Source organism: Miscanthus floridulus, chromosome 6 (genome assembly GCF_019320115.1).
Source record: "Miscanthus floridulus cultivar M001 chromosome 6, ASM1932011v1, whole genome shotgun sequence".
Taxonomy (NCBI): Eukaryota; Viridiplantae; Streptophyta; class Magnoliopsida; order Poales; family Poaceae; genus Miscanthus; species Miscanthus floridulus.
Genome location: NC_089585.1, coordinates 109,265,327 through 109,292,207, shown reverse-complemented (window position 1 = coordinate 109,292,207; position 26,881 = coordinate 109,265,327). Strand labels below are relative to the sequence as shown.

Here is a 26,881-nt window from a genome sequence, read left to right as displayed (position 1 = left end):
ATTGAAAGATGTACTTCGACGGCTCTCTCAACATCGACGACGTAGGAGCAGGAGTTCTTTTCGTGTCACCATCCAAGGAGCAGCTCTAGTACATCCTCAGGATTTATTTCCCAGCATCTAATAACGCCGCCGAGTATGAAGCATGCCTACATGGTTTGCGCATTGCGGTCAAGCTTGGCGTTAAACGTCTCTATGTCTATGGAGACTTGGCTCTGGTCATCAACCAACTCAACAAGGACTGGGACACGACCAGCGAAAAGATGGATGCATACTGCAAATCGATCCAAAAGCTGGAAGGTAAGTTCTATGGCATTGAGTACACACACGTGGTCCAGGACAAAAATCAAGCAGCAGATGTGCTGTCAAAGTTAGGATCATCCCAAGCCAAAGTCCCACATGGCGTATTCGTCCAAGACCTGCTCATGCCTTCCATCAAAGAGGAAGATCCCACGATCGACAAGCCTCTAGACCAGCAATTGGTGGCTACGGTTCCGGCATCGAGCACCACTGAGCCACCTCCGACCACTCATGAGCTCGACTGGAGAGTACCTTTCATCAAGTACCTGACAGATGGCAGTGGTTACACTAATCGGATAGAAAACGAGCGCCTAATGCATCGTAGTAAGCAGTATCTGCTCGTCGATGGCAAGTTATGGCGCAAGAACGCAAAGGAGGAAATCTTGATGAAGTGTATAACCTAGGAGGATGGTGAACATCTCCTAGACCAAATCCACTCTGGCTCCTGCAGCAACCACGCGACCTCGAGAACGCTAGTCGGTAAGGCTTTCTAAGCAGGGTTCTATTGGCCATCATCGGTAGCCGATGCAGAGAAGCTAGTCCACCACTATGAGGGTTGTCAGTTCTTTGCCAAGAGAATCCACGTACTAGCACATGAGATCCAAACAATACCAGCCTCTTGGCCCTCTGCATGCTAGGGACTAGATATGATCGGACCATTCAAACCGGCTCCTAGGAAATTTACATGTGTCTTTGTGCTGATCGACAAATTTTCTAAGTGGATAGAGAACATGCCTCTGGTACAGGCATCCTTAGAAAAGGCTGTCATGTTCCTCGACCAGGTCATCCACCACTTCAGCATACCCAACAGCATCATCACTGATCTGGGTACTTAGTTCACCGGGAATGCTTTTTGGGACTTCTACGATGAAAGGAGCATAGTAGTAAAATACGTCTCGGTGGCGCACCCTAGAGCTAATGGATAGGTCGAGTGGGCAAACGGTATGATTTTGGATGCATTGAAGAAGAGGATGTACAGAGAAAATGACAAAGCTCCCGGAAGATGGCTCAAAGAGTTACCAGTCATGGTCTAGGGCCTCAGAACTTAGCCCAGTCGTAACACCGGCGTCTCACCATACTTTATGGTTTACGGCGCTGAGGCAGTCCTCCCAACAGATATAGCTTTCAGATCAGCATGGGTAGAGAACTTCGATGAAGGCAAGGTCAATGAAGTGTGGGAGCTAGAAGTGAATAGTGCAGAAGAGAAGCGGCTCGATTCTTGCGTACGTACAGCCAAATACCTTGCTATTTTGCGTAGGTACTACAACAAGAACGTTAAAGAGTGGTTCTTCATAGTCGGGGACCTGGTCCTGAAGTGGAAGACGAATCAGGCTGGTGTCCATAAACTCGCAACTCCATGGGAAGGGCCCTTCATGATCAAGGAAGTCACACGACCAACGTCTTACAGGTTAGCTCACCTAGATGATACGGACGTACCCAATTCATGGCACATCGACAAGGTTAGGTGTTTCTATACTTAACTACTAAGATATGTACTCCTCTTGTACTTTCGATTTAATTCAATAAAGCTATTATGATTTCTCCGACCACTCTGATGTGTCACTTCGAATTTTACGGTTATTCTAACTTAGCCAGTCAAAGCCGACCACCATTCCTTCCTGGGTTTTTGGAGCAGGCCCTGTCTCCGGTTCCTCCCAACGCGTGCATGGGATCCGCTCTCTACGCTACGGGTGATCGGCAGGTCCCCCTTGGTTTGACTTGTCCACATCTACGTGTGCATAGGTCACGCACCTCACACTTCGACCACATGGCAAACCAGGGCCATACAAACTTTTTAGGATGACATGTCAACTAAACTGGTACAACTAAATAGAATGCTAACATGTTCTCACTTAGTTATACCAAGACAAGTTTCAAGCTTAAATACGTTTTATACAAAACAAACAAGCTTATTATGATATACAGTTATGTTATTACAAGCTTGCTTGAAAAGGTACAAGTTTACAATAACACAACTACATCTTCTTCTACAGCTATAGCCTATCCTATTGGCTGGTTAGGGCAAGTGGCACCTACTGCTCGCTGCTCCTGACATCTTGCTCGAGTCTCGGAGACTCTTGTACTGGTCGAGCTGAAGAAGATGGCCCCACCGATGCCTGGCTGGTCGAGACCGTAGGCTTCGTCAGTTGGCTTAAAACTGATGGTGCTTCCAGCTGACTCGTTGATGGCATACCCTATATAGGTGCTGTCCCGCCTCCACACAGGTTAATATCGCTAATTATTTTTGCCGACAAGTCTAGCTGGGTCATCCGAAGCTCCTCAGCCTTGTCTGGATCTACCTCCTTCGGGTACCTAGCCTCTAAGCACTTGAGATCGATCAGGGGGTAGTGCACGCACCATGCTTAGCACATGTGCGCTTGTGTACTCACCTGCCTCCTTCACAAACTCTTGGAACCATCCCTATGCCTTTTGGCATCTCTCGACTAGTCCGAGCTGTGGCATCCTTGGCACTTCCTCTATAAGCGCTGGGTCGATAAGGTTGAGGACGGGCAAAATGCCAGTTGCCACTTCCTGGCACTAGTTCTTCCATGTGTCCTGATCCTCGGTGATCTCTAGGCATCGTGCCTTCCAGCCGTCATGATCTTTCATCACGGTTTCTAGATGCTTCTTGGCATTGACTTTTAAAACTACAAACCGCACAAGACATTAAAATGTCACACCACGACAAGATAAGGTGGGCAACAGAGTGAGCAAGGTGGTCTGGAACACTTACTTTTCAGTTCCTCCTTCATCTTGGTTGTGCGGTCTTGGAGTTACGACTGGTCGTGCACCAGTTTCTTGTTGTCCTCCTTCAGGCGACCACACTCTACGGCCACATGGCTATTCTCCTCTTGGAGATGGACTACTTCGACTTCTAAGCCTACACTATAGCTGTTACTACCAACAATGCAACAACACGTGTCATGCACTTGTTGTGATAAAGTGACAACTTACTTGTTTTTTCCTGCTCTTTGTTACTGAGCTGGACAACTAGGTTCTGGTTATGTGCCTCTTGCTCCATCCTCTCCTGGTTGGCGGCTTCAAGTTGGTGGCGCAAGCGTTCCACCTCGGCCGCTAGTTCTTTATTGCTTGCTGTGATCCCCTCAATGTGGTCGACGCACTTCTTTCGGTACCTTGCGGTCTTCATTAAGTCCTGCATGTAAAAAGCTAAGTAAGATAGTTTGACTGGATAGCAGGATCAGGTGGTCAAGCAAAACATACCTAGACTTCCATCACCAGATGTTTCGCCGCTCGTTCAACTTTCATGGTCTCTTTGACCTCTGGATTTCCTCATGAACAACCCATTGGTCGTTCCACCAGTGCAACACATATACATGTTGTCATTTGTCCTAGGGACAGCCTAGGACCTCCTCTACTTTGTCCTCTTTGGCCTCTTCTTTGGGTAGCGGTGCTGGTCCAGAGTTTGCAGCTTCTATGATCACTATGGCCTTCCTATGGGCCGTAGCATTAGCAAACGTGCCCTATGCCACCTTTGGCTACTGCTCCTCGGTTTGGTCTATTTCCCTTGGTGCTGAAGTGTCCCCCTCAGTGGGGTTAGTGCTCGGAGCAACTATACTTGGCTCGGCTCTCCCCTTGACCACCTACTCGGGGACTGTTGTCTAGCCACTTGTCTCCTAAGGCTCTGGTGGACTTTTTGCTATAGGTTCTTCCATGGCCGACAGCTAGGCAGTTTTCTCTGACATTGCTGGCGGCGCCACGCCGCTCCCAGCTAGTTGGTTGGGATTTTCGGTGGGCACCGACCTAATATATCTGAGATAAGTTCAGAAGACCACAGTATTCAATATAAATTGAAAGCTAACATCAAGGTTACAAGTACTTACATGTTGGAAGCACGGAATGATGTGGCGAACGCACGTCTCTTCGGCCGTGCTTGCTTCGCGTGCTCTACGGGTGCCACCTGGTCTCCCTCTACGACCAGCACCGGTGCCGGGGCTTGATGCTTGACCCCTTTGCCGATTGTCCTTAGTGCTGTAGGGGTATGTGATGTGAGTTCCACTGGCACGGAGGAGCCACCTTGCTCCGTCGACTCTAGTTGCCTCCTCCTCTTTCGAGGGATGAGCCAAAAGATGTCTGCATCCTCTGTGTCATCGTCCGACAAAGTCATGATCGCCTGACGACGCTTGCTGGTCGTCGGCTGCTTACCGGTAGCTCTGGCCGCTGCTTCCTCCCCAACTCCGAGCACAGCCCAGTCCACGTCCTCGCCCCCGGTGCTGGTCTAGGTGGTCGGGTAAGCAACTTGTGGCCAATCTACACTAGGGGGTGGCGACACAAACACTGTCGCTCTATCCCGACCATTAACCTGGGAACAAATAGGCGATCACACAGTAAGTTTCTACTACAAAATGAGACTACAGGTACAAGGCAAGTTAAGTTACCTTTGGGGGCGGTCGGGCAAGCTTGAAAGCATGCTCGATGGCGCTCAATCTAACATAATTTAGATCAGCTAAGTTGAATAGCTCTCCAATTCTGGCTCTAATTTCGATCTTGTCAAGCGCCTCCTGCCTTGTTCTCGTTGGATCTGCGCTACCTTGGTACTCATAGCTGGGATGTACCCTTCTCTAGCAGGGCTAGATCCTTCGGCTGATGAAGTTCTCGACCATGCTTGGACCATCTAGTTTCTTCCACAGGATCATCCCAAGAAGTTCTGAGATCTATTCCAAGTGCTCAGGCTTCTCTAACCAGCTGTTCTTCTTCTCTGGAATGAACCCCACGTTGCATAGTGTGATCGTGTTTGGCTCTTCGCGGATGTAGAACCACTTCTTGTACCAGTCGTCAAGCGACTTGTTCCAAGGGTAGTGCAGGTACTGGGCCTTCATCCCATCATAAAGATTGAGGTACACACCTCCGGCTATCTTCGATCCGCCGCTTTCTTTCTTCCGTAGACAGAAAAGGTGGCAAAAGAAGTGGAAATGGGGCTGAAAGCCACCATATGCTTCGCAAAGATGAATGAAGGTGGAGACAAGAAGAATCGAGTTGGGATGCAGATTGCAAATCCCAACCTCATAATACAAACATAGCCCTTGAAGGAAAGGGTGCACTGGGACCCCAAAACCCTGCTTGAAGAAATCTTTGAAAACCACAATCTCGCATGGTTGTGGATCAGGGTACCCCTCGCCCTCCGGCACGCGCCATCCTATGAGTTCCTTGTTGTGGAGTACTCCCATGATGACGAGGTCTTCGATGGTTTGCTCGTTGCTTCTTGATTTCCACCACTCCTTCGCCATGACTCCAGCTTTCTTCTAGGCGTCACTCTTCACCATGAATCCGCCCTTGCTGATGGAGGTGGATATAGTGGAGGGGTGATTGGTGATGATTTCGGAGGTATTAGGGTTGGCAAGAGGAAGAAGAAGGCTACGGCAGCGAATGGTAATGGGGATCGGTAAAAAGTAACTTACCAGTTCTATATTATAAATAACCAAGAGTTCTACCATTTTGTCTGCCCGAGATTCTTGGGAGACGTGCGCACACACCGCAGATGGTTGTTTTCACAACCTCGAGATCTATGCCAATATATGCGCCTCTTTGTTATTAGTGTATGCGCCTCTTCGTTGCTAGTGTGAGAGGGCCCACACTGACGCACCTCCTTACAGGTGCCAAGCGACTGTTTGCTTGAAAGGACAAGAAGGCAGTATGACGTGCTATACCCATCTGCTTTTTTGACCAGACGTGTCAGATTGGACTTGACAGAGTAAGAAGATAAATAAATACACCGAATAATAGTACAAGTGGCATTCGTTTCTTCGCTGCATGTCTCGTGCTCAGAGATGGTCCATACCACTGTTGTGCTCGGGGACTGCCCAGACACTACCGTACTCAGCGATGGTCTAGACCACTGTTGTGCTCGGGGACTGCCCAGACCACTACCGTACTCAGGGACTGCCCAGACCACTACCATGCTCAGGGACTGCTTTGACCACTACCATGCTCGGGGACTGCTCCGACCACTACCGTGCTTAGGGACTGCTCTGACCACTACCATGCTCGAGGACTGTTCCGAAGAATGCTCGGCGACTGCTCTCCTCGGCTACATGTGACGTGTACTCACATACAGTCGAGAGGCATTTATTTGGACCTTGCTACAAGGCTTATACTTCTCCTTCCAGCAAGCTTAGGGACTATATCGGTATGATGCACCTGCCGGTGCATCTCGTATTGATTGTACAACGACTGGATTCTTAACTTCAGTGGAAATTTTTTTTAGACCCTAGCGCCACGTGCCTACGTCACCTACAACCAGGCTCGGGGACTAAGTGGGCACACTTCACCTTACGGTGAATGTGTTTATTTTATCGACCCCTACGCTTTGACTGATTGCCAAGATTACTACTATCTAAGGGTCACTTACATTTCTTATCAGAAATATAAGTGGACACACTTGATAAGGAAAGAAATCTTTTTCTTTTTTCTTTAAGAGCACCATGCATTCTTCGGACAACTAGAATCTTTGGCTATAATCATGGTCTACTGCTCTCAGTTCTGATCAGAATGCTGGCGCATTTGATTGGTCAATGTTTCAATCAGTTGAAGATGACATGAAGACAGATCGCATTAGTCGAAGGAGATCCAATGGCATGTTGCAGCATAATACATGGTGCTCGGGGACTAGCTGTGGGGGTATTAACCCCTATACCCTTACAGCTAGGCTTGGGCCGGCCCGAATCAGGGGGTCGGTCCACTAGAAGACGACGCGTGGCCTGGTCAACCTGTTTGGAGTCCCGCACAAGGAGTCAAAGCAAATTTGGAGATCAAGCAAGATCCTGGTCGGTTAGAATAGGAATCCTTATCCAGCCACCTATGATAATTGTAACTGGCTAGGATTAGTTTCCAGATCTGTAACCCTGTCCCCCGGACTATATAAGGCGGGCAGGGACCCCCTCTAAAAAACATCTCTCATTGACATACAGCAATACAATCAGACGCGAGACGTAGGTATTACGCCTTCTTGGCGGCTGAACCTGGATAAAACCTCATGTATGTCTTGCGTCACCATCTTGTTTGTGGCTTGCGCATCTGTCTACCAACAATCTACTTCCTTGGGTATACCCCTAGGTAGACTGCCGACCATATTTCGTCGACATCGGGTAGCAACCACTCCTAGGCCGAGGTCCATGCGCGGAGAAGACCGCGATGGATGAGGCCCTCCATGCACTGGAAGGTGATGTCAGAACAGCACCACGGATCCATTGGAGGTGGGGGCGGATGGATACGGGCTCAATGGCGGCGGAGATGCGGAGGCAGGAAACCTAAGCGTTGGCGGCGGTGGCGTGGCAGCAGAGGTAGGGATGCAGCCGTGCGTATGAAACATGGAGGGCTAGCTCTTTGGTTTTATAGGGGCAACGGATGCGAGGAAACCAACCGTCCGCCAAGATCTTCGCGCCTACCATGACCTATGACCATGACTCATCGTGGGGCGTGTGCATGCAACCTATGGCCATCCCCTTGGAAAATGCACTGGCCATTTTGCCTCTCTGAACGGGCCATGATCCATCATAGGTAAAAGGGATACAGAACTGAAAAGGCTCCTACGACCCATCTAGGCCTAGGAGTTCAAAGGTTGGCCCACCGATAGGTTCGACAACCGCTCCAGACACCTTTAGAGTCAGGGGTGGAAAGGGATGGGCCTCCTAGCGGCCAAAACCTGGGCGCATGAGTGCCGTGGGCATCTCGGCCCACGTTCGAGTCTCGGCCAGATATGATCTATGGTTTTTTCTCAAAGAAAGACAGAGAGCCCTCGGGACTATATGGATTGACCGCTGAGAATCTGGAGTCGGTCACCAATTGACCCAAGCCAGACCCCCGTGAATGGGATGCTGGGGCCCCATTCAAACTAGCCTGTTAATAGCTCACCGAGCGCCATGATTCATCCATAAAGAAAAATCATGGCATGGCTCAGCCCCTCTGTTTTTATCGAAAAAAATGTTTGAGGGAAAACGATCACAAAGACGAGCCGGCCCTCGACTGGACCCCTGCTATGGGTGGGGGCTCGAGGAAAGTTGGACTCACAAGGAGACCAAACGCGCGGTCATAAAACAACAGACCCCCGTAGGGGTCGAAATCAGGAAAGACCTTTTCTGACCCACCAAATCTCACGGCTATACCCCCGAGAGGTCCGATCTCGACAAAAGGGAATCACCGTCCCTAGGTCACGCCGTGGGCGACAAAAGAAGGCCAAGGCCCTCAGAGTCCTCCTATTCAGAAAAGCCTCTGAAGGAGTATTCTACTCCTCCATAGGCTTGGGGGCTACTATCGGGGACCAATACTAGGGTACCCGAAAAGGAGGAGCTAATGACCATCAACATCGATTCATTCAAGCAGTCAAGAGTGCGACTATACCTCCAACTGACCTCTAGATATGTAGGCTCCGCCTCACCTGACCTCTAGGGGCGGGCTCCGCCTTGCTCGAACCCGAGGTCGTAGAGGGCAGGCTCCGCCTCGCCCGGCCCCAAGGCTACGGGCTCCGCCTCGCCCGACCTCTGGGGGCGGGCTCTGCCTCTCCCTACCCTAAGGACGCGGGCTCTGCCTTGCTCGACCTCCAGGGGTGGGCTCTGCCTCGCCCAACCCCGAGGCCATGGGCTCCGCCTTGCCCGTCCCCGAGGCCGCGTGCTCCACCTCGCCCGACCCCGAGGCTGTGGACTCTGCCTCACCTGACCCCGAGGCCACGCGCTCTGCCTCGCCCGTCCCCGAGGCCGCGCGCTCCACTTCGTTCGATCTCTGTGGAAGGGCTCCGCCTCGTCCGACGGAGTCCCATACCGCTGCCAACCACTCTAGGTCCAGGCGTATGGGCCTTGGTCAAAACTTTGACACTAAGGAAGAGACCGGCACGCCCCGATGTAACCCGTGGCCATGATGGACCATACCAGAGGGTTCACATCAAGAACAGCGTCGAACATGTTGGTATTGTTCTGCCTAACCATCGTACAAACGCTGATAGGCGCGTTAGTTCATCACGACGTCTGTCGGGATGGAATGGAACGCCATGACCGACAGACGACGCCTGCGTGTGGCGCTAGTGACAGACAGGGCCACGACGTGGAGCTGCCCCTGTTGACATCTACAGGGTCGGCGGGACCCGCATGAAGGAGAAGAAGGACCCGACGATCCTGAATGACTTCTTCTCCCTCTCATTCTTCTCTTTTCCTCCACTATAACCCGTGCTTTCCCTTGGTCTATAAAAGAGAAAGCAAGGCGTCCCATGAAGAGGATTGACTCATCGAGAACTGATTGAATCACCCCGGACCGATCAGAACACGAGATAAACACACAAGAATACGATACGAACACACAGCTGAGCAGCGATCGAGCTCTCAGCACCCGTTCACTCTTTTCACCAGAGATTTAGGATCATTTCCCTCTCTCGTCCGTTTGTACCCCTACTAAAAACTTACAGTGCTAGTAACACGAGCGGCAGCAACGAACTGACTTTCTGTCTGAACGAGTATAAACATCGTGTTCTCTAAGTACACCATCCGAGTCAGATGCGTAATATTAAAAATTTACTCGTCGTCGGTGGTAAGTCGAAACACCGACACCGCTCGTCTTCCTCATCTTCGTCGTCCCCATCTACGACAAGCTCTTCGTGCCCTTCGCGCGCCTGACGGGCATCCCCACCGGGATCACGTACCTACAGCGCGTGGGCGTCGGCCTCGTGCTCTCCATCGTCTCCATGGTCATCGCCGCCGTCGTGGAGGTGAAGCACAAGAAGGTGGCCGAGAGGAACGGCATGCTGGACATGTTTTCCGGGCTCCAACATCTGCCCATGTCCTGCTTCTGGCTGGCGCCGTAGTTCGCCGTGTTCGGCATTGCCGACATGTTCACCTACGTCGGCCTCATGGAGTTCTTCTACTCGCAGGCGCCTGCAATGCTCAAGTCCATGTCGACCTCGTTCCTGTGGTGCTCCCTGTCGCTGGGCTACTTCATGAGCACCATCATCATGAAAGGCCGTCAACGCGGCCACCAGGAGGTCCACGGCCAGCGGTGGATGGCTCGCCGGCAACATCAACCACAACCACCTCGACCTCTTCTTAGTGGCGGACCTAGGTTTTTATCTCTGGGTATACGCAGCAAAAAAAATTCTTATACAATTCGGTAAACCAAAAAAAATTCTTATGCAATTTTTTTATATTGAAAATTTCTATCTATCTCTATAACTGGTGGACCCCAGGGTATGCGGTGGCCCACCCTGTAGGTCCGTCCCTGCCTCTTCTTCTGGCTGCTTGCCGTGCTTAGCACCCTCAACCTTTTCAACTATCTATTCTGGGCAAGTTGGTACAACTACAAGCCTCAGGAAAAGGCGCCAGCCACCGAGGAGCAGCGACAGCAAGTGTGATGCATTCGTGTGGTTATGTATCTAGCTAGCCTCTTCGCGAGTACTGTTTTGTTTCACTGTCAGCTAGAGGTGGGACTTGTGCCGGTCCTCTCGTGCTTCGTACCGCTTCGGGTCATATCCTCCAGACATGTAAGGCAATCGGGACGTGTCGTGGTAAATCTTTTCTGTGGTCAAGCACGAGGTGTGACACATCCGTACATCTTCAGATCACGCCGGCCCAAACATAGCTCTCGAAATATCTCCTAATCTTCTTTTTATGCCCGTAATTATGAAATCTATTTATATTGTGTGTACTGTTTTCATGAAGTTTTAATAATTTTTGTAATCTATTTAAGAATTAAATGAAAGGTATAACAAATGCTAGGAAACGAGTTGTTTTCATGAAGTTTTAATAATTTTTGTAATCTATTTAAGAATTAAATGAAAGGTATAGCAAATGCTACGAAACGAGTTGTAGATATATCTACATGCCACTTTCGAGTCGCGCTGGCCCAAGCACAGCCCGAAATATGAGTCGGGCCATGTAGCCCGTCGTGCCGAGACCCTGGACACCATACATGCACCCCTCGTGTTCGCGTCATGCCAGCACGACAAAAATATGTTTCATACCGTGCTATACTTCGGGCCGTGCGAAAAGACGGTACCATAACTCACCCTCAAAATGGCACGACCAAAAAATCCAGCTCTACTGTCAGCCCTTCTTTGTTGAACCTTGTTAGACGTGCAAGCGTCGTCATATTGCTGTTTGAGCAAAGGATTAGCAATTCGAAATTCAGAAGGAAAGAAAATTCCACTTGTAATTGGGAGGGGCGCAATTGCAGTTCTAGTTTAACACTTTATGTGTTTTTCTTTTTCCATCAATCCACTTCATCCATACACACGCATATACGTACGGCTGATTTGAACACTCATGAACTGAAAAACAAATAAACGCATGCCATTCATGAGTTCGGAGACTGCTGGTTGGTTGCTCATTTTGTTTTATTACACATGCGCCACTGCACACAGTACTGGTTTTGCACACGTACGGCTCACAGGAACGGCGCGTGACGCTTCATCTCGTGCGGCACGCCGTCCACCGCGAACCCCTTGCGGTGGCGGAGCCAGTAGTCGGCCTGCCCCGGGTGCTCCTCGGCGGGCGCCTCGACGTCGAACCTAGCAGCGCGGAGCTCCTCCGTGGAGAAGCCGTACCTGTCGTCTCGCTTCCGGACCAGGTCCGGGGCGCACGATGGCGGCGGGGTCGGCCTGCGGGGGACACCATCAGCGCGGGGGCGCCCAGCGGCAGGCGGTCGCCGCGGTCCACCTGCCAGGTCAGGTGCACCAGAACTTGCCGAAACGTGGTGGCCAGGTGGTCCAGTTCCGCCTTCTCCAGCGGCGTCGGCACGTGCGGACTCGTCCACAGGCCGGACTTGATCTCGTGCGCGTGTGAGTGCCACAGCCGCTGCTCCTCCGCCGGCAGCGACTCGAAGATCTTCCTCGACACGATGTACTCCACGCCTGCCATTCAAAGATTCATAAGCTGATGCCAAAGATTAAATGGGTGCACGGTGCACGCACCGATGAGGCGCGCGTCGGCTCTGTCGGAGTCGTAGACGGCGCACTGGAGGAAGTCCTGGTTGAGGCGGGAGACGTAGTGGTGCGTCTCCACCTGCCGTTTCGGGTCGTGCGCGTACAGCGCGAACGTGCTGCTTCACCTGCTTCACGGGGCGCAGCAACTGCATCGCCGCCGCGCCCATGTCCAGCACCTTGGACGCCACCGTGGTCGGCTGCCCCGGCGGCGCGGTGACGCCGGCGCCGCCCGCAGAGGCCGGGGTTGGCAGTGGCTTCCCGTCGCTGGACGCCATCGTCGGATCGATCGGATAGATCTAGCTCGCTTTGCTCAGCCTTGTGTCACGACATCGGATTGGGGCGCTCCGGCGAGCTCTTTAAAACACGAGACCAGAGACATCGGGAATGGCTGGGCGTGACACGTATGGAGCTCGTGGTCTCGACGTGGCGGGCGGCATGTGACCGAGGTGGCAGATGCCTGAAACAGCTGTAACGACAAATGTCGCCGACTGCGGTGCTGTGCGAGAATTTTGAGTGGCCGCGGCCCGTGGCCCGCCAAAGTGCCGAAGCGTTGTAGATGGGCCCGCCTTGGTTGGGCTCTCTCTTCCCAGGCCACGAGCCCACCCATCCGCTAAATGGCAAACCCACCACGGCCACCATTTCGCCACCGCTTCCTTCCCGATGCCGTCGTCGACGATCCGAAGCATCTCCATCACGGTCTCCGACGACGACGGTGCTGCGGCGGCACCGACACGGAGACCGCGCGCTGTAAGGCGGAAGGCGGCAGCGCGTAGCTTGGGGCAGCGAGCGGTGCGGTTGGTGGCGCGGTGGTGGCCTGTTCTCCTGCTCCTCCCGGCCGTCGCGCTCCTCCTCTTCGAGGCCTCGCGGCTCCGCGCCTCGTCCCAGGGTCCCGCTCCACCGGTCTCCAGCCTCGGACGGCTCGACCCGACCACACACCTCGTCCATGGCGTGCGCGAGCGTGAGTTCCCCCCCACCTACTCTAGTTCGATCTACACATAAACTGTTCCTACTCCCCCGTGCCCCTGGCGATTGTAGAGGAGGTTTGGTACCGAATTGACTAAATTTAACAAGGAATCAGTGTGGCTAATTGGTAAGCGCGAGTGCTGCATTGCACGGCGATATGCCGTACTTTTGTCGGTGCTGGTTGCTGTTTTTGCACAACTAATTAGATATTCATGGGCGATTGATCTGAACATTTTAGATCTTGCACGCTGACGAAGTAGTGATACATCAGGCAGAATAGGAGTGTGAAAATGCTTGTGTGCTCGTTTCTACTTATTAGTCAGAGATCGTTTTTCGTGTGATGGTCTGAAAGATCACAGATCAGTAAGCTTTTCCTTGGTTTGGATACCAGAGTCTTTAGCCTCTTATTAGTTTGACTTCACCTACAACTGAATGTTAAGAGTGGCATGATTAGTTTTTGTGGCATTGATATTGACAGCTTGCTTGAAGCTCCTTAGCCCCAAAAGTTTGGGGAATTTGGCATTCCCAGGAGGGCACAAGACTCGGTTCTGTGGTGAACAGAATCACTTACAAATCTGATGACAATGACTATGACACGTACCACTCCGAAGCAAACTCTACATATTTACTGCAACATGCGGAAGCAACAAGGTTTAACCTGTTTACAGGATTTCAGACACTTGCTGAAAGAGAAGATAGCTTCAAGGTTTTAAGGCTTACTTATGTGTACTGTTTTGCTGTCACAAAGTTGCGCCTCCCTGACATGTTTAACGTATTTCCATACTTGTGCAGGTGAATGAGACTGTTAGTGTGCACTGTGGTTTCTACAGCGACAATGGTGGCTTCAAAATTTCTGAGGAGGACAGGAGATACATTAGAGCCTGTAAAGTTGTTGTGTCTACCTGTGCATTTGGTGGTGGGGATGATCTATATCAACCTATTGGAATGGCCAATTCTCCTTCTATTGGCAGGGTATTGCATCCTCCAAGATTTTCAGAATTGAATGTCAGAGTAAACCATCACATTTGATGATTATACGAGTTTATATGGTCTTGTGGTAAAGCAGGTTTGCTATGTGGCTTTCTGGGATGAAGTGACACTATCAACTCAGGAAGCTGAAGGAAAGGTAATTGGTGATGATGGCATGATAGGAAGGTGGCGGATCATTGTTGTCAGGAGCCTCCCTTTTGTAGATCAACGATTAAATGGGAAGATACCAAAGGTAGAAACCTTAAGATGCTATAATCTATCCTCTGTACCAATTGGTCATGATAGAAGCATGGGTAAAGTAATTTGCTGCTATTATCATCCTCACTTTCCTAAACCTGAAATTTTATTTTTAGGATTGGGCAACCCCAACTTGTTTGGGACTTAAAGGCTTTGTTGTTGTTGTTGTAGGATTGGGCAACAACGTGTGTTCTGATACCAAATCACTTAACATGATCTTTGCAGATGTTGACTCATCGCCTTTTCCCGGAGGCAAGGTACTCCATATGGGTTGATTCTAAATACCAATTTCGAAGGGATCCTATAGGAGTGCTGGAAGCTCTTCTTTGGAGGACAAACTCTACATTTGCTATCTCTGAACATGGAGCACGGAGTAACATATATGATGAGGGGAAAGCTATTGTTCAAAAGCACAAGGCTACTCCTGAAGAGGTAGAGGTACAATTAACTCAGTATCGTCAAGATGGGATGCCGGACACAAAAAGATTGCACGGACTCAAAGGTCAGTTTGTTAATCTTTCTCAAAACAATTATTCTTGTGCTCCTGTTGAATATTTCTGTATATGCTCTGCGAACTGTGAAGCAGGTCTGATACGATGAATTTACCTGTTTGATTTTCAGCTCTTGCTGAAGCCTCTGTTATTGTGAGGGAACTCACCCCTGCACCGAACCATTTCATGTGTGCTTGGTTTAATGAAGTGGTTCGTTTCACATCTCGTGATCAGCTCAGTTTTCCATATGTTTTGTGGCGACTAAACATGCATGGAATGAGCATGTTTCCTGTATGCACTCGCAGGGACCTTGTGAATAGTTTGGGTCACACAATGAAAGTAAAACCTCTTACACAGACAAATCCATAGTCTTCTACTTCGTAACCTTTCCCTCAATTCATGTGCTGGTAGTCAACTAACCATTGATTTACATATGGTTCTAATCGTCGACATCTCTGGTTCACAATTTTGTTGTTGTATATTATTATTATATCTTTGCATTCTTACTGTAAAGGAATCACGGATCTGAACCTGAAACACGTTAAGCTGTTGCTTTACTGCAACACAATCACACGATGTTGCCACTATATGTAAAAGATATCGTCTACTTTGGTTAGAAGAGAATGAACATTGTTCTGCCCCCTTTTTCTTTCCTGACGTGTTGAACATGTGAAAATGGTGTCCATTATCAATTAATTCGGCTTCTGCTGCTGATGGCTGTCGCGGAAACTAAGCAGCAATGGAGATTTTCTGTTCCCATCATTTATTTGGAGTTGAGAATGCCTCTGAATATTCCTGTTCGTTTCGCTGAAATTTGGCTTATGCTGATTTGTTGTGGGGAAAACACTGTTCATTCGTCGAAAAGTGCTGCTAAAGTAGTCCAAACAAACTGGCACACAATGTTTCACTAAAATTTGGCTTATGCTGATTTATTTTTAGTGTGGTACTTGAACAGAGGAATCATTTGAACAAAGGGAAATGAAAATATGCGACCGTCGAGCTGGAGGCTGGAGCGCAACCTGCTCCCACGCTCCCTCTTCCTCTCCCGCTCCCACGCTGTTCCTCCTACCCGCGAGCCTGTGTCCCATTGGAGACGAAGAAGAAGACGTCAGGTGGGGGAAAAAGTCTACTTAACCCCCCACCTTTTATACTTGGTCTACTTCACCCCTCAACTGTAAAGCTGCCTGTTTTACCCCTTGAATTTTCTAAAACCGTCTATTTTACCCCCTGGGCGGTTTTCAGCGTTGGTTGCTACAGTAACAGCGGGTCTGCTACAGCAACGGTGGTTGCTACAGTGCCGGTGGTTTTGCATTTTCCTTTTTAAATTTATTTTCGGTGAATTTTTGAAAAATCATAGAAAAATCATAAAATGAAAAATCTAATTTTATTAGACTCCACATGAGTAGATCTACACAGTGAATATATAATACGGTATGCTTTAGTACAAATTTTTTTTAACTTTAGATTAATTAGAAAATCCAATTTTGTTCGTAATTAATTAGAATTTATCTATAACTAAGTTATACATAGTCCAATGAATACGAAATTTTTACTATAGTTCAAGCATACAATAATTAGCGTACCATAAAAATTTTACCACAATTGGACCATAGAAGCTGCAGCTATGAATTATTCCAATTAATTACAGACAAAATTATATTTTTCAATTAATCTAAGGCTACAGTAAAAATTTTATACTAAAGCATACCGTATTATATATTCACTATGTAGATCTACTCATGTGGAGTTCAACAAAATTAGATTTTTTATTTTATGATTTTTCTATGATGTACTGTGATTTTTCAAAGATTCACCGAAAATAAAAAAAAAATTCAAACCTACCGTTACTATAGGAAACCCATCGTTACTCTAGCAAGCCCACTGTTACCGTAACAAAACCGCTGTCAAAAGCCGCCTGGGGGGTAAAATAGACGGTTTTAGAAAATTTAGGGGGTAAAACAGACGGTTTCATAGTTGGGGGTGAAGTAGAGTATGTATGAAAGATGGGGGATTAAGTAGACTTTTTCCTTTCGGTGGGTTAGGGATCTGCTCTCCTGTAGAGAAGAGGCGCGGGGAGGAAGAAGGCGGGGGAGAAAGCGTCGCGAGGAGGAAGACAGGTCGCGCACGGGGTGCGCGCAGCCCATCACGCGTTAATGGCAGGAGGAAGCGAAAATTCTGATTGCGCAGTTCTGTTTCCTCCAACTACTAGCGCAGCTGTTGGCCATGTTTTTCTAATGCATTTTCCTTCTTTGCGCAATACATTGAATTTCTTGTTAGAGTCCGTCTAAGAGGACAGGAGACAGAACATGGAAGGTTAAGTCATCTAAAATTAGGCTCTAACAGATTGTCTATATAAGAAACTTATTTTTAGAAATTTATTTATAGAAAAGATTTTTTTAATTTTATTATTGAAGAAGATACTGAATAAATATTGAATTAAGGTCAAATGGCTGTTGTATTTTGGGTGTTGACCCTTGAGATAGTCTTATCCGCTCGACGCTCCCCACCTCGCCTAAAAATGGCCGCGTCCCACTGAACCAACCGTCTGAGACACCACCACATCCTCCTGCTGCTGCTCGCTCGCCGTGCCGCAATGGCTACGGCCGTCGCCTCCCCTACGTTCCTCTCCTCCGCCTTCGCCCCGCGCCACCACCGCCGCCTGACCCGGCTCGCGGGCCCGCGCCGGGCCGCCCCGGTGGGACTGGCCGTGCGGTGCGAGAAGAGCGACAAGCAGAAGAGGCAGCCGCTCTCCGCGCTCGTGCCCCGCGAGCAGCGCTTCATGTTCGAGGGAGATGAGCTCTGCGGCCCCGTACGACGCCCTCTCTTTCCTCTCTTGAAACAATGTGCACACTTTCGCAGCTTGTTTACAGAATCGTAGCCCTGGACTGCCTGTCCATCCCAGTTTGTTCGTGTTTCACCGAGCTCATCTTAATCCACCTCAGATTAGCCTTTTATGTGCATGATGATGAGTAATCAAGTTACAATATTACTGCTTACATTATATATGTTATCTGCCATGATCCATCACATCCAAAATTAGCCATGGGTTGTTTATGGTGAGAGAGAATTCAGTAGAAATGAGCTTAATAGGAGATGGAAGTCAAAGTAAATTGATGTCGTATGAGAAATTACATTTTCGGATTACATGTGCGATGGTTGCCTTGGCTCTGGTTGCCCACCAGCCTGTTCATAATTGTTACAGTTTAGGATCAGTTAGTATGGGCACAATGTGAACGGTTCGTTGGTACCATGCCTTGTTCTTTCTTCTTCTTATGAATTACTCCACTAGTACCTGAGTCGTACTGAAATCCGATTGAGTAATTAATTTGCAGGACATATGGAATACAACCTGGTATCCTAAGGCTGCAGATCACGTAACCACGGAGAAAACATGGTATGTTGTTGATGCAACAGACAAGATTCTAGGCAGGCTAGCATCCACCATTGCAGTACATATCAGGGGAAAGAATGAACCCACTTACACTCCCAGTGTGGACATGGGAGCTTTTGTTATTGTGGTAAGCATCCTCTCAATACCTATAGTGTTAGTATACACACTATGGTATTCTACTTCCCTCAGGTTATTTGGTACTGAGGCGAATAAGCTTCCTCAAATAGTCTTGAAACTGTGGTTGTGCATAGTCCTTTTGTGACTGGTGTATCTCTGAAGGCTCATTGCCACATAGATGCTATGCATTATTGTGCTACTATGCTGAAAGTCTTTAACAACTTTTTATGTTCACATAGGTCAATGCAGAGAAGGCTGCTGTTTCTGGTAAAAAGCGATCGCAAAAGCTCTATAGGAGGCACTCTGGACGGCCTGGAGGGATGAAAGAAGAAACTTTTGACCAACTTCAGAAAAGAATTCCAGAGAGAATTGTCGAACATGCAGTTCGTGGCATGCTCCCCAAGGGCAGGGTAAGACACCATCTTGTACTAGCTGATTGCCTCAGGTCTACATGTTTTCTTTCTTGTTTTAGTGCACATGTTGTAATGTATACCAAATATGAAAATGACAACTGAATTTCTGGGTGACCTTTCTTTTGAGGCCCCAAAAATTACAAATTTACAACTTGATATTAGTTAGCAGCTGTGGAAATATTTTTGAGATTGAGAATTACGATGGTTAATGGTGAAGTGTATTGGGGTCAAAGTGTTGCTCATGCATCAGCATGTGCCCCCGAGTGAAAGCGTGACTTTCAGAATAAATCACAGGACGAAATTCAAGGGAATGCTGTTGTTGAACAAAATTAATAAGTCCAGATTGAATAAGTTAATTGGAAAGCAGCTATTGAAGTGCCTGAACCGTGACTTGGGGCTCTTGGTGGGTTTCAACTCTAGTCTACCCCAACTTGCTTGGGACTGAAAGGCTATGTTGTTGTTGTTAAATAAGTTAATTATTTTGTGAACCTTTTTTTCTTTCATTTTTTTTTGTAAGTTCGCAAAGGTGTGTTGTGTGAACTCCCGAAAAAATTGCCTTTTAACCTTTTCTTGCAAAAAGAAATTGCTTCTTAGTTCAATTGTTGGGTAGTACGGATGCAGTTACTGAAACTCATATTCTGGCAGGCAAATATCTTGTTATCTGAAGCATTTCCCCTTGCCATTCTATTCTTCAAGTTGATGAAATTATTAATTTAACTTAGTTTCATAATATGCTATATACTTATTCTATTTATTTTGCTCATCTTTTTGGACATTTCGCAGCTGGGAAGAAGATTATTTACCCACCTCAAGGTATACAAAGGGGCAGAACATCCGCACGAGGCTCAAAAACCTGTCCCACTCCCGATCAGGGATAAAAGAATACAAAAAACTGGCTAGAGAATTCCATCGATTGAAAAGGATGCAGTGACGATTTCCTCCCCAGAAGGTTTTCCTCATAATCATGCCTCTGATCGGGGGGGGGGGGGGGGGGGGGGGGGGGGGGGGGGGGGGTATAAATCCTCTTTGTAATTTGGATGTTTACCAAAGCATGAAATTCAGTCAGGTATAAATCCTCTTTGTAATTTGGATGTTTACTAAAGCATGAAATTCAGTCATATTTCTGTCAATGAGTAGTCATGTAATATGGTACGGTTTAAATCAACCTAAAATCTCGATTTTCCAGTTGAAGTTTGTAATTTTGACCTGATATGATATGAGGTGGTAGATTGTTTCATTGTTCGGCCTGCAACTTAAATTGGAAGGTGCCATCTGGACATACGGGGATTGATCGACTGTTTTCATAACCAATTTTCTTGGGTGGCGGGGTCTGGTATTTTCTTCTGTGTTTGTAGAAGAGGCATGTTCTTCCTCGTTGTGGCCTATCTTGGGGTAAAAGTCTTGGGAATGTAACTGAATGCTGGAAATGCGTGGGAATAAACATGGCATCAAAGAATACCACACATACATGTGACGTTTTGTGCTGTTATACAAACACGATTGGGTAAAACGCAATCATGTTTGTATTAAGAGAGGTGAATTGCCTTATGAATATTGATTTGGCCACTTACATCCTCCGTCTCAAAATAAGTACATATCTCGTATTTCGAGGAGTCAATCACTTTTAAGTTTAACCAAATATACACAACACAACATTAATGATTATGGTACCTAATAGATGTCATTAGATTAATCATGTCATGTATTTTAATAATTAACTCATTTAGAGATATAAATATTAATATTATTTTCTATAAATCTAGTTAAAATAGATCGATTAACTTCTTCAAGTGCGAGATGAGCAACTATTTTGGAACAGCGGGAGTAGGGTATACGCATAAGCTTAGCTGAGGGTTAGCTGAGGGTTATATTTGTCAGAGATTGTATATGATATATAGCGAGTGATAGTGCTTCCTTCTTAGACCTGAGCAAATTGAGCCCGGGTCGTCTCTGATCGTGGGACCGGCTAAAAGGTCCTAATGGCTAGAAGGGGGTGAATAGCCTATTAAAAATTTCTACAACAACACTAAGACAAATAATTAGTCAATAAGATGGCGAAGCGAATTTTGCGCTAGCACTATACTTGGGGTTGCAAGTCACCTACCCAATTCTATTTTCTGTGATCTCTAGTGTATCACAACAAAGCTATGCCACTAATATACACCTAGGAGATCAACCTAGTGAGAGTAATACAATTAAATGATACACTATCTAGTCTTAACTACTACTAGCTCTATCCAAGTGAATGTATAATTAAATACAGGAGAGTGGTAGAGAGGTAACCATCGTGGCAAGTGACCAATGAGTGAATACCAATGAATACCAAGGAGACAATCAAGACACAATGATTTTTCCTCCGAGATTCACTTGCTTGCCAGCAAGCTAGTCCCCGATGTGGCGATTCACTCACTTGGAGGTTCACGTGCTAATTGGCATCACACGTCAAAACCCTCAATAGGGCACCGAACAACCAACATAAGATGAAGATCACACAAGCCATGAGCAATTTACTAGAGTACCTTTTGGCTCTCCGCCGGGAAAAGATCAAGAACTCCTCACAATCACCACGATCGAAGCCGGAGACAATCACCAACCTCCGCTCGACAATCCTCGCTGCTCCAAGCCATCTAGGTGGCGGCAACCACCAAGAGTAACAAGCCAGACCCATAACGAAACACGAATATCAAGTGCCTCTAGATGCAAACACTCAAGCAGTGCACTTGAATTATCTTCCAATCTCACAAAGATGATAAATCAAAGATGAAGATGAGTGGAGGGCTTTGGCTAAGCTCACAAGGTTGCTATGTCAATACAAATGGCCAAGAGGGTGAGCTAGAGCTGGCCAAACGATATTTATAGACACCCCCAAACAATAGAGTTGTTGGCTCAATTATTGGGATGACTGTGGGACGACCGGACGCGCAGGTCATGTGCACCGGACGCGTCCGGTGTGGCGACCGGACGTGTCCGATCGCAGCCTGACCGCCATATGTCTCTTTCAAATTGTTTAGCCATTGGCGCCCAACGGCTATCTCTACGCACAGTAATACTACGTGATTGGACACGCTGTTAGAAAACGACCGGACCCGGGAGACGCAGCGTCAGGTCGAGTCTAGAGAGTTCCCAGAGCCGCTCTGGGCCGACCGGACGCGTCCGATCACACTGGACCTGATGCTCCCAGTGTCCGATGAATTATTGCGCTGAAAACCTGAGACTTGCTAGTTCATAACGGACGCGTCTAGTGTGGCAACCAGACGCATTCGGTCGCTCTCTACAATCCTACATCAGGCTATATCACTTTGACCTGACGCTGAACAGTAACTCGTCAGCGTCCGGTCACTCCACTAAGCCAGAGTCCGGTCACTTTCACTTAGTCGCTCACCTTGGGTCCAAATATCGGACGCGTCCGGTCCTAATTACGGACATATCCGGTCACTTCTGTCTGACTACCCCAGGACTGGATAAAATACCGGACGCATCCGGTCCCAATTTTGGGCGTGTCCGGTCACTCTGTGACCAACGCGACTAACTCCTTTTCAACTCTATCTTCTTTACCCTTGCTCAAATGTACCAACCACCAAGTGTATCACCTTGTGCACATGTGTTAGCATATTTTCACAAATGTTTTCAAGGGTGTTAGCATTCCACTAGATTCTAAATGCATATGCAATGAGTTAGAGCATCTAGTAGCACTTTGATAACCGCATTTCGATACGAGTTTCACTCCTCTTAATAGTACGGCTATCGATCCTAAATGTGATCGCACTCACTAAGTGTCTCGATCACCAAAACAAAAAAGCTCCTATCAAGTTTCACCTTTGCCTTGAGCTTTTTGTTTTTCTCTTTCTTCTTTTCCAAGTCCAAGCATTTGATCATCATCATGCCATCACCATCATTATGATTTTCACCATTGCTTCATCACTTGGAGTAGTGCTACCTATCTCATAATCATTTTGATAAACTAGGTTAGCACTTAGGGTTTCATCAATTCACCAAAACCAAACTAGAGCTTTCAATCTCTCCCTTTTTGGTAATTAATGACAACCCTTTCACAAAGATATGAATTTAAATTCATTTGAATCCATGTTGCTTGCCCAAGCATATTTACCATGTGTAAAAGGATATGGACAAGTTTCATGAACCTCAAATGGTAGCAATTGCTTCCCCTACATATGTGCTAAGAGTTTGGATTGTAGCTTGCACATATACTTAGATAGGAAATATAGGAGACAATGTCTACCAAATAATGCTAAGGTATAAAAGATGGACCTTTGAAGCTTGATACCAATCGAAGTGCACCAATATACCATCCTTAGCACCATTAGTAACTAGACATACACAAAAACTAAAATACCCCATGAGATCAACATTAAAAGCAAGAGTCTAGTTTCCATAAAATAAACATAAGTCTAGTTTCTTAACCTATGTATGCTAGTTTTTTATTTCATCATTCAATCCTATAACTAGCATATACCACGCAAGCATAAATATTGAAATTTAAAACTTGTGCCATGCAAACAAACATATGAAATGCACATTCAAATGCATCTACCAAGCCCCCTACTTGTGTGCTCAAAATTTTAATTGGTCCCTTACTTTGTCATATCTCTCCCCCTATGTCAATTTCTCAATTTTCCCCCTTTGTTATCTTTTCACTATCTTTGTACACTATTTCTCCCCCTTTGTCATCAATGACCTCAAAGGTTTAATTTTAAATAGGTTGAGATTATCAATGTTAATCAATAGGGTGAGGATCATTTTTCTAAATTTGGTCCAATCTAGATCACTTGTCAAAGATATTTAACTCGGTTTGATCAAGGACAAGCTTCTTCACACCTTCAAATAAGGGTTATCTTGTACCATGTTGAGTTAAACACTTATAGCTTATTTTCTAGATCAAACACTAGGTTTATAAGCCCATAAATATGTCATATGCTACCACTAGACCAAATTAAGCATAGAAGTAATAGTGGTACCATACAAACATTAAAATCATTTGATTTTTATGAATAAGCCTATTAAATATGAAAAATAACTAGATGCACTAAACATGTCCTTAGCAAGGATGTATGCCATGCCAATTAACTTTTACCTTAGATTGCTCGAAGGAGAGGCATGTCATATAAGTGGGGAGGTGCATCAACACATATTTGAGAAATCCAATATGTTCAACTCATTTCTTAGCTTGCAAAACATTTTCTCACCTAATGGCTTGGTGAATATATCGGCAAGTTGATCTTCGGTGCCTACACTCTCAATGCAAATGTCCCCTTTTTGTTTGGTGATCTCTTATGAAATGGTGGCGGACATCAATATGCTTTGTTCTTGCATGTTGAACCGGATTATTAGTTAACTTGATTGCACTCTCATTGTCACATAGCAATGACACTTTCTTGAACTTGATTCCAAAGTCATTCAAGGTGGCCTTCATCCAAAGTATTTGTGCACAACAACTACCGGTAGATATGTATTCGGCTTCGGCGGTTGATAATGCAACACTATTTTACTTCTTTGATGACCATGAAACAAGTGATCTTCCCAACAATTGACATGTGCCCGAGGTGCTCTTCCTTTGAACCTTGCATCCCGCATAATCGGAGTCAGAGTAACCAACTAGCTCAAACTTTGCTCCTTTGGGATACCACAAACCAATATTTTGTATATGCTTCAAATACCTCAATATTCTCTTTATAGCCTTCAAATGACTTTCTCTTGGTGAGGCTTGAAATCTTACACATATGCATACACTAAACATAACATTCGGCCTTCATGCGGTCACATAGAGTAGGCTTCCAATCATAGACCGATATAATTTTTGATCCACCATATTGCCACTTGCATCACTATCCAAATTGTCATTTATTCCTATTGGTGTACTAATGGCTTTGCTATCACTCATGCCAAACTTTTTGAGCATGTCTTTGATGTGCTTGCCATGACTCACAATGTACCATTCTTCAATTGCTTGATTTGAAGACCAAGGAAGTAACTTAACTCTCCAATCATAGACATTTCAAACTCATTAGCCATCATCTTTCCAAACTCTTCACAAAAGTCTTGATTGATTGATCCAAATATAATGTCATCAACATAGATTTATAACACAAATAAGTCTTTACTAATCTTCTTGGTAAAAAAAGTGGTGTCAACCTTATCCATCATGAACCCTTTAGAGAGTAGAAAGTTCCTCAATCTCTCATACCATGCTCTAGGTGCTTGCTTCAAGCCATACAATACCTTCTTCAACTTGTACACATGGTCGAGTTTCTTGTTATCTTCAAAACTGGGAGGTTGCTCAACATATACTTCTGCATTGATATAACCATTGAGAAATGCACTCTTGACATCTATTTGATAGAGCTTGATGTTGTGGGAACAAGCATAGGCTAATAAGATTCTAATTACTTTCAATCTAGCAACCAGGGCATATGTTTCTTCAAACTCAAGACCTTCAATTTGTGTATATCCTTGTGCTACCAATCTTGCTTTATTCCTTACTACTATCCTATCTTGATCTTGCTTATTTCTAAAGACCAATTTGGTTTCAATTATATTGTGTCCCTTTGGTCTCTCTACTAATTCCCATACTTGATTTCTTATGAAGGTGAAGTTATTTAATTCTTCATGCATAGCATTCACCCAATCAATATCCTTCAATACTTCATCTATCTTTTTTGGTTCAATGGATGACACAAATATGAAATGCTCACAAAATGAAGCCAATCTTGATCTAGTTTGCACACCTTTTGAAATATCACCAATGATAGTGTCCAATAGATGATCCCTTGCAATATTGGTTGGATGAAGGATTGGAACTTGATTGCTTGCACTTGCTTGATCATTGGGTTGAGATGATGCACTAGCCATTTGATCTTATTCATTATCATGAGAGCCACTTGTATAAGCTTGATTTATATCATCTTGCGTATTTGAGTTAGAGAGCACTTGCACTTGATCATCTTCATCATCATTCACTTGCCTAGGCCTCAATTCACCAGCATCCATATTATTTATGGCATTTAAAAGTTGAATGCCTCTAACATCTTTCAAGTTCTTATTCTCTTCGTGTGAACCCTTGGTTTCATCAAATTCAACATCATGAACTTCCTCAAGAGTACCACTATCTAAATTCCAAACTCTATGCTTGGCTAGTAGTTGAGTATCTAAGTAGGAATCCTTCATCACATTTCTTATCAAATTTGCCTAATCTAGTGTCTTTCTTCAAGATATAGCATTTGCAACTAAAGACCTAAAAATATGCAATGTTAGGCTTTCTACCATTCAAAAACTCATATGGTGTCTTCTCTTTTAGTGGGTGACAATAGAGGCGGTTGCTACAATAGTAAGCCATGTTGATAGCTTTGGCCCAAAAAGATTGACTCACATTGTACTCACTAAGCATAGACCTTGCCATATCAATGAGTGTTCTATTCTTTCTCTCAACAAGGACATTTGATTATGGAGTGTACTTGGCCGAGAATTGATGTCTAATTCTAAATTCATCACAGAACTCATCAATTCTAGTGTTCTTAAACTCACTATCATTGTCACTTCTAACTCTCTTGATAGTTGTTTTAAACTCATTATGAATGCCCTTGACAAATAATTTGAATGTTGCAAACACATCACTTTTGTCTACTAGAAAGAATATCCAAGTGTATCTAGTATAATCATCCACTATCATAAAACCATATTTGTTACCACTAATGCTAGTGTATTGAGTTGGCCCAAATAAGTCTATGTGCAATAACTCAAATGCTTTACTAGTGCTCATCATGCTTTTCTTAGGATGGGTGTTTCCAACTTATTTTTTGGCTTGACAAGAGCTACAAAGCTTATCTTTCTCAAACACTACATAGCCTTTAACCAAGTCATGCTTGACCAATCTATTCAATTGTTTCATTCCAACATGATCAAGCCTTCTATGCCATAACCAACCTATGCTAGACTTAGTGAACAAACATGTAGATAATTGAGCTTCACTAGCATTGAAATCAACAAAGTATAGATTCTCATATCTAGAGCCCTTAAAGATCAAGTTAGAGCCATCTACACTTATGATCTC

The 26,881-nt window shown here is 46.0% G+C and overlaps 1 protein-coding gene and 3 pseudogenes across 1 annotated transcript; 3 read left to right on the top strand and 1 right to left on the bottom strand.

Annotated features, from left to right (window-relative positions):
• LOC136460998 (protein NRT1/ PTR FAMILY 4.5-like) overlaps positions 1 to 10,645 on the top strand; it is an 84,967-nt pseudogene extending 74,322 nt beyond the window's left edge.
• A 1,031-nt stretch (positions 10,646 to 11,676) lies between these two features.
• On the bottom strand, positions 11,677 to 12,489 carry LOC136460997 (oil body-associated protein 2A-like; annotated as a pseudogene).
• Positions 12,490 to 12,827: 338 nt separating this feature from the next.
• On the top strand, positions 12,828 to 15,535 carry LOC136459000 (probable hexosyltransferase MUCI70; annotated as a pseudogene).
• Positions 15,536 to 17,383: 1,848 nt separating this feature from the next.
• Positions 17,384 to 19,790, top strand: LOC136459001 (large ribosomal subunit protein uL13c-like). Its single transcript, XM_066458902.1, has 4 exons — positions 17,384 to 17,704; positions 18,228 to 18,413; positions 18,643 to 18,813; positions 19,600 to 19,790. The coding sequence occupies exons 1-4, from the start codon at positions 17,489 to 17,491 to the stop codon at positions 19,714 to 19,716; spliced, it is 690 nt and encodes a 229-aa protein (XP_066314999.1). The 5' UTR covers positions 17,384 to 17,488; the 3' UTR covers positions 19,717 to 19,790.
• The last annotated feature ends 7,091 nt before the right edge of the window (positions 19,791 to 26,881 follow it).